The sequence below is a fragment of the Podarcis vaucheri genome (genome assembly GCF_965113315.1).
Source record: "Podarcis vaucheri genome assembly, chromosome: 2".
Classification (NCBI taxonomy): domain Eukaryota; kingdom Metazoa; phylum Chordata; class Lepidosauria; order Squamata; family Lacertidae; genus Podarcis; species Podarcis vaucheri.
The window spans coordinates 114260820-114276073 of record NC_138760.1 but is presented as its reverse complement, the minus strand read 5'-3'; the positions used below and the strand labels follow the sequence as shown (position 1 = coordinate 114276073).

Sequence of the window (15254 nt, the reverse complement as noted above, 5' to 3'; positions counted from 1 at the left end):
TGCTGTGTGGGGATGTCTATGTGAGTGGGCTCTGTGTGTGCCCAGTGGCGTGCACTTCAAACCAAGTGACATCTTCTTTACTAGAGGTTCAGCTACTATGACTACTTATTGCCTGGTATTTTCTGCCTAGGAACAAGTGGGTGGGACCACCTCACCATAACAACCCTTTTGCAGAGAGCTGATTATCCAGAGAACGGGAGATTGACAGAAAAATATTCAGGATTCTCTCTCCATTGAAATTCAGTACTGGAGGTTGGGGAAAATAGAAAGAGAGTAGTTTGGGGATCTAGTGGAAACTTGAAAATAAGTATTAGTAGACCAGCCTCCCCTGAAATTAGGTTTTTCATCTGGAGAGAGGACTGCTTTCCGTTCATATCTTTCTGCTGAATGAGTGATTGGAAAAATTTTCTGCTGTGACAGAGTCCAAGCAAGAGGCTTTGAAACTCATTTCTTCAATTCATTGAAAAGTGGCTTTTTACTGAAGATTCTGGGTGAAGTCTTTTTGAGGGGAAAAGATTCCATTTAATTAGTCCAGCTTATCACCCTTGGGAGCATCTGAGGACCGTACAGAAATCCACTCAGTGGGTGCAGGGTCAGTAGCTGTGTGGCCTCCCAGCCCATTCACCCGGTAGCGCTGGTGAAATATGTCCTTTAGGTCCTCGAGTAAAATATACCCTTCTGTATCCAAACCTTTAAATGTAAAAACTGGTCTTTGATCCAGGTCTAATAGTGCCTAGTCAGCTGACGTTTCGTGTGATGCAACAATCACGTATGCCTGGCTGAAGCTTCCTGGTGGTGAACAAGTAATCCCTACATGTAAGAGGGTTGCTGAAGTCTGGGACACTCTGTACTGCATCAGGCTGGTTCCTCAGCTTCAGCCCATTTGGATTTGTCCAAACAAGCAGTATATTATGCACCTAAAAAGCTCCTTGTGCCTTTCGAGCCTAGCAGTGACAGGTGCCCTGAGGAACAAAGAAGATGCCTCTGAGCCTTATATAATGAAAGTCTTGTTAATTGAAAGGAATACACTTCCTTCCGATGTAAGACAGCATCATTTGGAAGCTGAGCTCTAGGACATTCTGTACAGGGTTTCAGAATCTCGAGTTGGGTCAGTCCCAGCTCCTGCCAACCTAGCAGTTTGAAAGTGCACCAATGCAAGTAGATAAATAGGTACCGCTGTGGCAGGAAGGTACAGTGGTATCTCAGGTTAAGAACTTATTTCTTTCTGGAAGACCGTTCTTAACCTGAAACTGGTCTTAACCTGAGGTACCACTGTAGCTAATGGAGCCTCCCACTGCCATTGCGCCGCCGCCGCCGCACAATATGTGTTCTCAGCCTGAAGCAAAGTTCTTGACCCAAGGTACTATTTCTGGGTTAGTGGAGTCTGTAACCTGAAGCGTCTGTAATCTGAGGTATCACTGTACATGGCGTTTCCGTGTGCTCTGGCTTTTGTCGTGTGGTTCTGTTGCTCCAGAAGTGGTTCTGTCCTGCTGGCCACATGACCTGGAAAGCTGTCTGTGGTCAAACGCCGGCTCCCTCGGCCTGAAAGTGAGATGAGTGCCTCAACCCCATAGTTGTCTTTGACTGGGCTTATCCGTCCACGGGTCCTTTACCTTTTACTTTTTTACTGGCGTATCACAAGCACTTAGCATTGTTAAAATTAAAAGCATTCTATGTTCTGGGCCTCAGAGCCAAAGCAGCTACTGAACTTGCCTACCCTGGTGCACCATGCTCCTCTTTTGGTTTGCATGGCTCCGTCAACCAGGAAATGTGGAGCTGGGCAGAGAACCCATTGAAAGGAACGGGCATGCCTCCACAAAAGATAGCATCAGAGAACCACTGAGGTATGGAACATTCTGTAGAGCATCCAGCTGAACCCACATCCCATTAACATTTGTTAAACAATCAGGACACGATGCACTTAACGGCTCAAGGAACCACCACCCACATCTCTGCTGCTCTTCAGAGTCACCCCAGAGCCCTCTTGTACCTTGAGGCCCATTAGAATGGGTTGAGCAGCCAAGAAGGCCCCTCTCGGCCTTATATAATGACAGTATTGAGCCTCAGACGGAGAGAGGTATTTGAGCTCTTCCTCTTCCTTATTACCAGGAAGCCTAGTCCTCTATCTCCAAGCAATCACTCTTCAAAACAGTCTTTCTAATCAGACACAGCTTTTTCCTTGCTAACATGAAGCCACGCTTGGCTCAGGTCTGGCTGCTTGGAGTCTGTCTTTTGCTGTGCCTCAGCTGTGGAGGTAAGTCCCACCTGCCAATGGAAAAACATGGTAGGCCACCAATTCAAATGTGCTGTATGTCCACCACCTATCTTCCTAAGAACTGGCGAACCAGTAAGCTTTTTTCTTTCTCTTTTTAGCTCTGGCACCTATTTGGGGATAATGATTGAAAGTCTAACTTTGGAAATAATGCAGACCTGGAGAAAAGTTTTGATACTATTAAGTGCCAGATCTAGACAGGCATCATCACCCACCGTGCTTGGGTCAGGGTATTGGCAGAGATGATTTCCACAGATCCTGCTATGTCTCCTGTCCTTGTAATCCCTGCACGGTCCCAACTTCAGAAAGTTTTTCAGGGGAATGATGCTCTATTGCACAGGGCAGGGGGGGGCTTATTTTAACTTTATTTATTTACTTGTTAAAACATTTGATTTAAAAAAACATAGTAATTTGCAATAGTCATAAGTGCAGCCTTTCCCCTCCCCAAGCAGTTCACCAACTAGTTTTTTAAAAATGTTTAATTGTCCGCATAAACTTGACAGCTTACAATAGCAGCTGCAGGCAGTGCTCCTCCTATCATAGCTGCAGTGACACACACACACACATACTCTCAGTAGTAGATAGGTAGCCGTGTTGGTCTGTCATAGTCAAAATAAAAAAAATTCCTTCCAGTAGCACCTTAAAGACCAACTAAGTTAGTTCTTGTTATGAGCTTTCGTGTGCATGCATTCCCACTGAGTAACACCCCTCCCCACCTTCTCACTATATAGAAGGATCTGGCAACTTCTGTTTCAGTGTATCTGAAGAAGTGTGCATGCACACGAAAGCTCATACCAAGAACTAACTTAGTTGGTCTTTAAGGTGCTACTGGAAGGATTTTTTTTTATTTTGACACATACTCTCGTTGGTGCAAACTCTCTGGTGTTCACATTTGTTGATGTTGCCCATCCGGCTGTTGTAGGGTTGCCATACGTCGGAAGCAGTGTCCAAGCAGAAATCACTAAAAATGTGCGTGGAAATCCGGACATATGGCAACCCATGTCAGCATTATCATATTGGGAAATTTCCCTTAAAAATAGCTCAAAAACCTCTTTATTCTTTTCTCTCTTTTTTGCAATTATGTCCCAAAAATCAACAACCCTGGCTAATCAGGAGAAGAAGAATAAAAGCTCTATTTCACTTTTTGAAATATGGCAACTCTAAGCTGCTGCTTGGCACCTGCCACTCTCAGGAGGCTCACTAGAGGACCCTTTCTGCAAAGTCTCTACAATGCTGGAGCTGGCTGCACCCTCAGATGCCTGTTATGGGGATGTGGCAGAGGGGAGGGTGCTCCTGGTTGTAGGCACAGCCAATCACGTTCTGCGGAACTCCATGGGGATCAATTTACACCTTCTGTAAGAACCACCAATGTCCTTTTTAGACTCAGGGCATCTCAGCATTTTTTTTCTTTGAAGGAAACAACGAGTTTGGTGACTTAGAAGCTCAGGAAGGGTCAAGACATGTAAACAAAGAAGCATGCCTTACAGCAGGTGCCTTCCTCCCTCCCTCCCTCCCTCCCTTCCTTTCTTTCTTCTTTTAACAGCAAATGCCTTAATCTGTAGCGTGTGCAGTTCAGAGGCTGAAGGACAGCCATGTGTACCAGCTACCCCACATGAAAAGAAATGCCCTGATGATCCACGTACAGGACACCCTGCAGCCTGCGTCTTGTACAGAATCACTTCAAGTGAGTGGTCCTTCTTGTCTTTCTCTCCCCGTCCCCCTTATTTTCAGTGCATTTCCATGAGTGGCTGATGGGGCATGGCTAGTATGATTGGGTGCAGAGGAGGCCGGGGATCTTGCAACTTCAGTAGTACAAGTAGTACAATGGAAGCTTAGAGCTTCCATTGGAATGAGGTGCTTCTCTCGTTGTTCAAGCACCGCGTTCCAATGGAGCTCTAAGCTATCCTAACGCAGCCTTCATTCGAAACCTGATTGCAGTCACATGACGGAACGTATCCCCCCTGGAAATTCTCTGAAGCAACAGTACCTGCAGGCAGTGAGAGAAACATGAATTTTCTAAGTTCACTTTTGATTCTCCAGTCAAACTCTAGCATGCCAAGGTACAGATGGGATCCTGGATAAGTCCATGTGATGCAGTCCACCTGGCTGAGGTATCTCGAGTCAGGGTCCAGGTTGGGCCCTCTGGCCAGTGGCGTCCTAATTGCAGTGCTTCACCTAATGCCAGGGAAGAGTTGCCATTCATTCTTTTGTTTAAAAAAAATATATATTTATTAATAATTTCAAAATTACAGAAAAGAAAGGAAAAATTTAAAAACAACACTACAATACATAGAAAAAAACAAGAAAAAAACAAGACATAAAAACCAATGCAACAATACAGCAAAAAGATAAAAAAGAAGGAAAAAAGACACAAATCCCATATTACATATCTTTAACTTCCATTTGCTTGTTTCATTGACCTTCTCACAACTCCCTTTTTGTATTCTAGTTTGATTGATTATTTCAGCAAATTATTTCCATCTTTCTCAATTTTTACTAAATAATTTATCTTGACAATTTAACCTATTAGTTAACTCAACAAATCCTTTCCATCCTTTCCCCATATTCTGTTATTCAAATTACCTTAAGTTGTTTAACCTTATCTTACCAAAAAATACTTTAGAGCTTAACACTTAATACTCGATTATACATAACTCCTGATATCTTTTCTACTAGAGTCATATAGTTTCATTCCAACATTTTCCCTAATGTTCATTAATTTTAGGCTAATTCCATAGAAAAAAAAAATTCATTATAAATTTTATTCCAATCTTCATCCAATGTCTCTTCTTCCTGGTCTCGGGTCGTGTCAGTCCTTACTGTCCATTCCATCTAGTCCATCAACCTGGTAATCTAATGTCCGAGGCCCTTAAGTCTCTTCCATGTCCCTTCTGCAGATCTTCTACTTGTTTATACTTGCACTTTTCCTTGTCTTTTGTTGGTCTCTTTCTTAGTTTCTTTCCTTTCTCGTTGGGGAGTAGGTCTCTGGGGGATTCCAACCCAAAATTATCTTTGTCTCCTTTATCCAACCAGCCCATTCCCCAGAGTCCCACTCCCCACAATCATCAATGTAGTCCAAAAAATATTTAAAAACATATTTCGAGGTCTCTCCAAATTTAAGAACCTCCTCAGCTCCAGACTCCCCCTGAGCGACTCCCACTTCAATCTTCAAAGACAGCGGCTTATGCTCCTGTAGGGCCTCGGGTCTCTCCATTTGTATTATTTGAGGTGCAACCGCAACCTCCTCCATTATCTTCTGCACTTGCCCAATCAGTACAGGTTCCTGAGTTGGTCCCTGAATAGTTTCTGTATCAATATTCCCTGTTTGTCCACAGTTATTAACCACAACAGTCATCAAATCCATTTTCTCATTCATCAAATCCATCTTCTCATGCATCTGTTCCATCAAGGCACTTGTCTTGCATAAAGCAAGCACCAAAACTTCCTCCCAGCTCATATTTAGTCAAGGTCAAAAAGGACTGGTCCCACGATCTTAGTCTGACAGCTGTAGAGTCCTCAAATAGACGCAGCAACAATTTAGCAAGCTCCCTCTAGAGGAGACAATTTCTATTTGTATCCATTTTTTTTTAAGGCAAGTCCAACAAAGGAAAATTACTTTCATTTTTCAGATATTTTGTTTCTTTAGAATGCAGAAGGCAACATTGGAATCAATTGATTTCTCTTCTTTAGCTATCTGTCAAAGTATTCCATTCACAGTCAATGAACCTCTCCAAGAATTTCTGTCTCTGACACCCCGTTCCCAGGTTAGAGACGGTGGAAACTTATCTTTCTTCACTCCCTCTCCTGCAGGCGTTAAAGAAAGTCCCCCCCCCCTTTCTCCTGCTTCCAAGGGGGTTTCAGTAATTATAAATGAAGGAAATTTAAACTTTTTTAACGACTTTCCAGACTTTAGCTTACAAGGTTTTTGCTTCAGTCTATGTACAAAAAGCGGAAGGCGGACTTCCTGTTTTGAACCTTCCCGCTTCGGTGCCAAATTAAGATATTTCTTGATCCAATTTTCCGTTTCTACTCACAGGTACTTGTCTTAAATCCAATTGTCCACAGAAAATAGTCAGCGCTCTCCGGCAATGGCTGTGCGGCCTCACTCCTTGAAAGTAGCAATCAGTTCGCAGCACCGCGCCGCTCACCCCACTTCACTCCGGAGCCCCGAAATGGGGTTCCCGGTGCGTAGTGGGGGCACTCCTGGTACCCTGCCGAACCCCACGGAGTTGCCATTCATTCCTGAGGATAAGCAGGGGTGCTGGGTGCTATACCTGTTAACAGTGGTAGCAAAAACCTGCCCTTCAGCACAGACCCCCGTTCCCCCAGCTGTCACTGATGGGAACCTAGCAAGGGGTGGATCCTGACATTATAATCAAGCAACTTTCACCAGTTACTAACAGTAACCCAGATACTTTTCTTTCTTTTCCCAGTGGTAACTAACCATGTCTTGCGCTACTACAAAAAATGTGGCTTATATAGCAGCGACTGCAAAACTCGAAAAGTCCACCAGGACGTACAGCAAGTGCACGAGCTCCACTGCTGTAAAGACAGAGACCACTGCCTTTGAATGCCGTCCAAGGAGGATGCTGTATTAAAAGAACTCCTATGTGAACAAATGGCTGTGCAATTTGTGTTACGTTGCTGTGTGGGGATGTCTATGTGAGTGGGCTCTGTGTGTGCCCAATGGCGTGCGTGGGTGCAAGGTCTCTTCAGGTGAGTGGGTGGGCATCTCAGGTGAGCTGGGATTTCAACAAGGCTTCTCCTGGCTGTATGCCATGGCTGCATTGAGCCTGGGTCTTCAAACCAAGAGACATCTTCCTTACTCAAAGTTCAGCTACTATGACTACGTATTGCCTTGTATTTTCTGCCTAGGAACAAGTGGGTGGGAGCTCCTCCCCACAACAATCCTTTTGCAAAGAGCCGATTAGCTAAAGAGGGGGAGATTGACAGAAAAATGTTCAGGATTCTCTCTACACGGAAATTCAGTACTGGAAGTTGTGGGAAATAGAAAGAGTGTAGTTTGGGGATCTAGTGGAAACTTGAAAATAAGTAGTAGTAGACCAGCCTCCCCTGAACTTAGTTTTTACATCTGGAGGGAGGACTGCTTTCTGTTCATATCTTTCTGGTGAATGAGTGATTGGGAAAATCCAAAACTTTCTGCCATGGCAGAGGTGGCGCAAGAGGCTTCGAAACTTCTTTCTTTCTTTCTTTCTTTCTTTCTTTCTTTCTTTCTTTCTCCCTCCCTGTAACACAATACTCATATCTTCGGTTCATTGTAAAATAGCCTTCTACTGAGGATTCTGGATTGAAGTCTATTTGAGAGGGAAATGTTCCATTTAATTAGTCCAACTTACCACCCTTGGGAGCTTCTGAGGCTGTACAGAAAGGACCGCACAGAAATCCACTCAGTGGCTGCAGGGTCAGTAGCTGTGTGACCTCCCAGACCATTCACCTGGTAGCGCTGGTGAAATATGCCCTTTAGGTCCTCGAGTAAAATATACCCTTCTGTATCCAAACCTTTTAAAGTAAAAACTGATCTTTGGTCCAGGTCTGATGGTCCCTGGTAAGCTGGTGTTTCGTGTGATGCAACAATCATGTATGTCTGGCTGCAGCTTCCCCATACTGCAATCGTTCCCCATAAAATAGCATCAGAGGCCCAGGGAGGTCTAGGACTATGAAACAGCCATGTGAGTAGCACACAGGGGCCTGACTGAAGCATCCGGCTGGTTCCTCAGCTTCAGCCCAATTGGATTTGTCCAAACAAGCAGTATATTATGCACCTAAAAAGCTCCTTGTGCCTTTCGAGCCTAGCAGGGACAGGTGCCCTGAGGAACAAAGAAGATGCCTCTGAGCCTTATATAATGAAAGTCTTGTTAATTGAAAGGAATACACTTCCTTCCAATGTAAGATAGCATCATTTGGAAGATGAGCTCTAGGACATTCTGTACAGGATTTCAGAATTTCGGGTTGGATCAGTCCCAGCTCTGGCCAACCTAGCAGTCCAAAAATGTACCAGTGAAAGTAGATAAATAAGTACCACTGTGGCGGAAAGGGACATTGCATTTCCGTGCACTCTGGCTTCAGTCATGTTGTTCCTTTGTGCCAGAAGCAGTTTAGTCCTGCTGGCCACATGACCCGGAAAGCTGTCTGTGGACAAATGCCGGCTCCCTCGGCCTGAAAGCGAGATGAGTGCCTCAACCCCATAGTTGCCTTCGACTGGACTTTACCGTCCAGGGGTCCTTTACCTTTTTACAGGGGTATCACAAGCACTTAGGATTGTTAAAATTAAAAGCTGTATGTTCTAGGCCTCAGAGCCAAAGCAGCTATTGAACTTGCCTACCCTGGTGCACCATGCTCCTGTTGTGGTTTGTGTGGCTCAGTCAACCAAGAAATGTGGAGCTGGGTAGAGAACTCATTGAAAGGAACGGGCATGCCTCCACAAAAGATAGCATCAGAGAACCACTGAGGTCTGGGACATTCTGTAGAGCATCCAGCTAAACTCACATCCCATTAGCATTTGTTAAACAATCAGGACATGATGCACTTAACGGCTCAAGGAACTACCACCCACATCTCTGCTGCTCTTCAGAGCCAGCCCAGAGTCCTCTTGTAGGTGAGCCTGAGGCACAAAGAAGGTGCCTCTGAGCCTCATATAATGAAAGTCTTGTTAAGTGAAAGGAATACACTTCCTTCCCATGTAAGACAGCATCATTTGGAAGATGAGCTCTAGGACGTTGTAGGGACGCGGGTGGCGCTGTGGGTAAAACCTCAGCGGCTAGGACTTGCCGATCGCATGGTCGGCGGTTCGAATTCCCACGGCGGGGTGAGCTCCTGTCATTCAGTCCCAGCTCCTGCCCACCTAGCAGTTCAAAAGCACCCTTAAGTGCAAGTAGATAAATAGGTACTGCTTTATGGCGGGAAGGTAAACGGCGTTCCGTGTGTTGCGCTGGCTCGCCAGATGCAGCTTGTCACGCTGGCCACGTGACCCAGAAGTGTCTGCTGACAGTGCTGGCTCCCGGCCTCTAGAGTGAGATGAGCGCACAACCCTAGAGTCTGTCAAGACTGGCCCGTACGGGCAGGGGCACCTTTACCTCTAGGACATTCAGAATCTTGTTGGGTCAGTCCCAGCTCCTGCCAACCTAGCAGTTTGAAAGCGCACCAATGCAAACAGATAAATAGGTACCACTGTGGGGGGAAGGTACATTGGTACCTCGGATTAAGAACTTATTTCTTTCTGGAGCTCCGTACTTAACCTGAAACTGTTCTTAACCTGAGGTACCACTTTAGCTAATGGGGCCTCCCGCTGCCGTTGCGCTGCCGCCGCACGATTTTTGTTCTCATCCTGAAGCAAAATTCTTAACCCAAGTTACTATTTCTGGGATAACGGAGTCTGTAACCTGAAGTGTCTGTAACCTGAAGCATCTGTAACATGAGGTACCACTGTACATGGTGTTTCCGTGTGCTCTGGCTTTTGTCATGTTGTTCTGTTGCTCCAGAAGCGGTTTAGTCATGCTGGCCACATGACCTGGAAAGCTGTCTGTAGTCAAACGCTGGCTCCCTCGGCCTGAAAGTGAGATGAGTGCCTCAACCCCATAGTTGTCTTTGACTGGACGTATCCGTCCACGGGTCCTTTACCTTTTACTTTTTTACTGGGGTGTCACAAGCACTTAGCATTGTTAAAATTAAAAGCATTGTATGTTCTGGGCCTCAGAGCCCAATCAGCTTCTGAACTTGCCTACCCTGATGCACCATGCTCCTCTTTTGGTTTGCGTGGCTCAGTCAACCAGGAACTGTGGAGCTGGGCAGAGAACCCATTGAAAGGAACGGGCATGCCTCCACAAAAGATAGCATCAGACGACCACTGAGGTATGGAACATTCTATAGAGCATCCAGCTGAACCCACATCCCATTAACATTTGTTAAACAATCAGGACACGATGCACTTAATGGCTCAAGGAACCACCACTCACATCTCTGCTGCTCTTCAGAGCCAGCCCAGAGCCCTCTTGTACCTTGAAGCCCATTAGAATGGGTTGAGCAGCCAAGAAGGCCCCTCTCGGCCTTATATAATGACAGTATTGAGCCTCAGACGGAGAGAGGTATTTGAGCTCTTCCTCCTCTTTATTACCAGGAAGCCTAGTCCTCTGTCTCCAAGCAATCACTCTTCAAAACAGTCTTTCTAATCAGACACAGCTTTTTCCTTGCTAACATGAAGCCACGCTTGGCTCAGGTCTGGCTGCTTGGAATCTGTCTTTTGCTCTGCCTCAGCTGTGGAGGTAAGTCCCACCTGCCAATGGAAAAACATGGTAGGCCACCAGTTCAAATGTGCTGTATGTCCACCACCTATCTTCCTAAGAACTGGCGAACCCGTAAGCTTTTTTCTTTCTCTTTTTAGCTCTGGCACCTATTTGGGGATAATGATTGAAAGTCTAACTTTGGAAATAATGCAGACCTGGAGAAAGGTTTTGATACTATTAAGTGCCAGATCTATACAGGCATCATCACCCACCGTGCTTGGGTCAGGCTATTAGCAGAGATGATTTCCACAGATCCCACTATGTCTCCTGTCCAATTATGCTCTATTGCACAGGGCAGGGGGGGGGGCTTATTTTAACTTTATTTATTCACTTGTAAAAACATTTGATTTTTAAAAATCAAAGTAGTTTGCAATAGTCATAAGTGCAGCCTTTCCCCTCCCCATGCAGTTCAACAACTATTTTTGAAAAAATGTTTAATTGTCTGCATAAACTGGACAGCTTACAATGGCAGCTGCAGACAGTGCTCCTCCTATCATAGCTGCAGTGACACACACACACACACCCCAGTGGGTGCAAACTCTCTGGTGTTCACATCTGTTGATGTTGCCCATCAGGCTGTTGAGGGTTGCCATACGTCAGAAGCAGTGTCCCAGCAGGAATCACTAAAATGTCAGTGGAAATCCAGACATATGGCAACCCATGTCAGCATTTTCGTTTTGGGCAATTTTCCTTAAAAATAGCTCAAAAACCTCTTTATTCTTTTCTCTCTTTTTGTGCAATTTTGTCCCAAAAGCTCAACAACCCTCACTAATAATAACAAGAATAATAGGTCTACAACTTTGGTGTCTAGATTTTTACTTTTTGAAATATGGCAACTCTAAGCTGCTGCTTGGCACCTGCCACTCTCAGGAGGCTCACTAGAGGATCCTTTCTGCAAAGTCTCTACAATGCTGGAGCTGGCTGCACCCTCAGGTGCCTGTTATGGGGATGTGGCAGAGGGGAGGGTGTTCCTGGTTGTAGGCAGCCTGAGACACAGCCAATCACGTTCTGCGGAACTCCGTGGGACTCAATTTACACCTTCTGTAAGAACCCTCAATGTCCTTTTTAGACTCAGGGCATCTCAGCATTTTTATTTTTATTTTATAATTTTTATTGCAAAGTAAACACATCAATACCAAGCCATACATAAAGAATATGATAAAGAAAAATAGAAAAATAAAGGGGGGAAGGGGGGAAAAGAAGAGTAGACCGTAAAAGAATAAAGAAAATATAATATTTCAATACAATAAACACTATTTTATAAAATAATAATAGTAATAGACTTCCATCACTCTCACAACACTTCCTTTCACATTTCATATTTTATCTGTATTTCAGTATTACTTTCAATATATTGATTGATATATATATGTATATATGTATGTTTCCCCTTTTCCATTCACGAGGTCATTCTAAACAGCCAAATTTTTACTTTAGAACCTTGTCTTTCTAAATAATCATTCAAGCACTTCCTTTCCTTCTTGACTGTATTCATTGCCTTTAGTCTTATTATATCTGTCAATTTGGCCAGTTCCAAATATTCACATAATTTACATAACCATTCTGCTTTGGTCGGTACCTGGTTACCCTTCCAGTACTTAGCCACCAGGATTCTCGCCGCTGATGTCACGTAGTATTTTCTCTAGAAATATCACTATTCAATACTCCCAAAACGTATGTTTCTGGTCTTTTGCTATGTGAAGTTCTTAGTAACTTTTTTATTTCTTCATGGATCATGTCCCAGAACTTTCTGATCAGCATTTTTCTTCTTTGAAGGAAACAACTAGTTTGGTGACTTAGAAGCCCAGGGAGGGACAAGACATGTAAATAGAAAAGCCTTTCTTACAGCAGATGCCTTTCTCTTTCTTTCTTTCTCTTTCTTTCTTTCTTTCTTTCTTTCTTTCTTTCTTTCTTTCTTCTTCCATTGACAGCAAATGCCTTAACCTGTAGTGTGTGCGATTCAGAGGGTGAAGGACAGCCGTGTGTACCAGTTGCCCCATATGTACAAAAATGCCCTGATGATCCACGTACAGGACATCCTCCAGCCTGCGTCTTGTACAGAATCACTTCAAGTGACTGGTCCTTCTTGTCTTTCTCCCCCCCTTATTTTCAGTGCATTTCCACGGGTGGGTGGTGGGGCATGGCTAGTATGACTGGGTGCAGAGGAGGTCTGGGATCTTGCAATTTCAGCAGAACAAGAACTACGAGAGAAGCACCTTGTTCCAATGGAAGCTCTAAGCTACGCTAATGCGAAACCTGATTCCAAGCCCTCTGTGGTAAACTTTCGCCCCCAGCCACCCGCTCCTCCCTCACCTGTCTTTGCTCCCCGGCCAGATCAGGTTTCTTGAGCAGGGCTGGCAGGCATGTTTACTTTTTACAGAACAGAACACAATAACACCGGTAAGGCTGCCACCACTCCCTTTGTTCCGGGGAACCCAGAGCCACAACCCAGGGAGAAGGCTGTGCCCCGTTATTGCTGGTTATCCCCCCTCCACAAGCTGTATCCACAGACTTGCAGACAGAAATTCTACGGTAGAGCGTAACCAAGCGTAAGGCTAGGAATTAGCTTTTCCCCCGGAAAGGCACACAAACCAAAAACAGTTTCTTTCTTTGAAATTTATTTTAAAAGAACATAAGAAAACATGCTAAAATAGCAGGCACTTCTTTAGTAAGATACAGGCAAGAAAAAATAAGAACATTATAAAATCTAACTAACTTGCATACTCACAGATAAAGCAAAGAGAGAATAGTTAGAGTCCTTTCAAAGTTCCGCATTCAGAGGCTTTCGCAATTCTCCATCACAAAGGACGTAAGGACAGCTACTTAGATGGAACATCAGCAGCTGGGCGATTTGCGGATTGCAGAGCGTGCCTTCTCAGCCATTTCCCAAATCTTTTATCCCTGATTCACATGTGACGTCGGAACCCCCAAAACCAATCATAACTCTTGATTATTTTTAAATTCTCCAATGACCGGCTTGCGGGCTAATCAATCTAACTTCTGGCAGCTGGGCCAATTAAGAACCCAGGGCCTAAATCAAAGGGGTTCCTCCCTTCCGTGGGGTTTCTGCAGATACACATTCCCAGGCAATCAAGGCCAGATAACATCACTGAGGGAATGCACACCACTTCGGACCCAGGTGTCAAACCTTCCATTAAATCAGGGGTTTCCTTTCCCATAATAAACCTTTCACACCCTGGGTGCCTGTTAGTCTGAGGTCAAAGGGACAGAACTTATTTCCCATGGTCCTTGTGGCTTGTTGGCTACCCACAAGGCCTCACTCTCGTTGCTTGACCAAGGAATAGCTTCTAAACAAACACTAACTTTGCTACACCCTCAGTCACATGATGAAATGTATTCCCCTGGAAATTCTTTGAACCAACAATACCTGCAGGCAGTAGGAAAAACATGAGTTTTCTAAGCTTACTTATAATTCTCCATTCAAACTCTAGCATGCCAAGGCACAGAAAGGATCCTGGATCAGTCCATGTGATACAGATCACCTGGCTGAGGTATCTCAAGTCAGGGGTCAGGTTGGGCCCTCTGGCCAGTGCCATCCCAGTTGCAATGCTTCACCTAATGTCATGGGAAATTTCCATTCATTCTTGAGGATAAATGGGGGTGTCGGTTGCTGTACCTGGGAACAGTGGTAGCAAATACCTGCCTTTCAGCACATACCCCCGTTTCCCCAGCTGTCCCTGGTGGGGACCTTGCCATGAGCGGATCCTTCCATCACGCATCTTTCGCTAGATTCTAACAGTAACCCAGATACTTTTCTTTCTCTTCCCAGTGGTAACTAAACATGTGTTGCGCTACTACAAACGATGCGGCTTCTATGCCAGAGGCTGCAGAACTCGAAAGGTCCACCATAGTGTAAAGCAATTGCATGAGCTCCACTGCTGTAATGACAGAGACCAGTGCCTTTGAATGCCGTCTAAGGAAGATGCTGTATTAAAAGAACTCTGATGTGAACAAAGGTCTGTGCGTTACGTTGCTGTGTGGGGATGTCTCTGTGAGTGGTCTCTGTGTGGGCCCAGTGGCATGCAGTGGTCTTGGCAGGCGAGTGGATGGGCATGCTTTTTTAAAATAAAAAATAAAAACATTCTGTGCCACATTTCAGCATTCTTGGAGGCCCAGGAGGAGGGGAGCTTGTCACAGCTGGAGGAGAAGACTCCCTGGCTTCTTCAGCAGTCCCTTGATCACCACTGCCGTCCTTTGCTTCAGCCTTGGAGTCTGAACTGCTCCCTGTCACAGGCTCTTCTTGCTCACTAAACCCTGTTGCCCCTTTAGCTTCGGACACCTCCTCTCACCAATCTTCTCTGTTTGACCTCTGTGTCCCGCCACCAATCCCCGGACTCTGAGCCTTCCTCCTCTGGGGGTTCCCCCAGCTGGAGCCTCCCCACCCCTGCTGACAGCCCTCTTCATTACCACCTTGGGGAAGGGGCACTCTTCACAGTGACATAGCACTAACCTCATTGCTGTGGGAAACTTCTTGCCCTCAATTCATTGAACTGTTTCCCCTAACACACTCTGCCCATAGAATCATAGAATCATAGAATCATAGAGTTGGAAGAGACCACAAGGGCCATCGAGTCCAACCCCCTGCCAAGCAGGAAACACCATCAGAGCACTCCTGACATATGGTTGTCAAGCCTCTGCTTAAAGACCTCCAAAGTAGGAGA

At 45.1% G+C, this 15254-nt stretch overlaps 1 protein-coding gene across 1 annotated transcript; it reads left to right on the top strand.

The window, feature by feature from the left end:
• Positions 1 to 2097: 2097 nt before the first annotated feature.
• Positions 2098 to 6891, top strand: LOC309525322 (uncharacterized protein). The gene is made up of 3 exons (XM_082210896.1): positions 2098 to 2254; positions 3816 to 3956; positions 6706 to 6891. The coding sequence occupies exons 1-3, from the start codon at positions 2188 to 2190 to the stop codon at positions 6840 to 6842; spliced, it is 345 nt and encodes a 114-aa protein (XP_082067022.1). The 5' UTR covers positions 2098 to 2187; the 3' UTR covers positions 6843 to 6891.
• Positions 6892 to 15254: the final 8363 nt, after the last annotated feature.

Excerpts from the sequence above, each read along its gene's own strand:
- LOC309525322 (XM_082210896.1), top strand. The coding sequence starts at position 2,188 with ATGAAGCCACGCTTGGCTCAGGTCTGGCTGCTTGGAGTCTGTCTTTTG. Across the intron at positions 2,255-3,815 it reads GCTGTGCCTCAGCTGTGGAG|CAAATGCCTTAATCTGTAGC; the intron begins GTAAGTCCCACC and ends TTCTTTTAACAG. Across the intron at positions 3,957-6,705 it reads CTTGTACAGAATCACTTCAA|TGGTAACTAACCATGTCTTG; the intron begins GTGAGTGGTCCT and ends TTCTTTTCCCAG.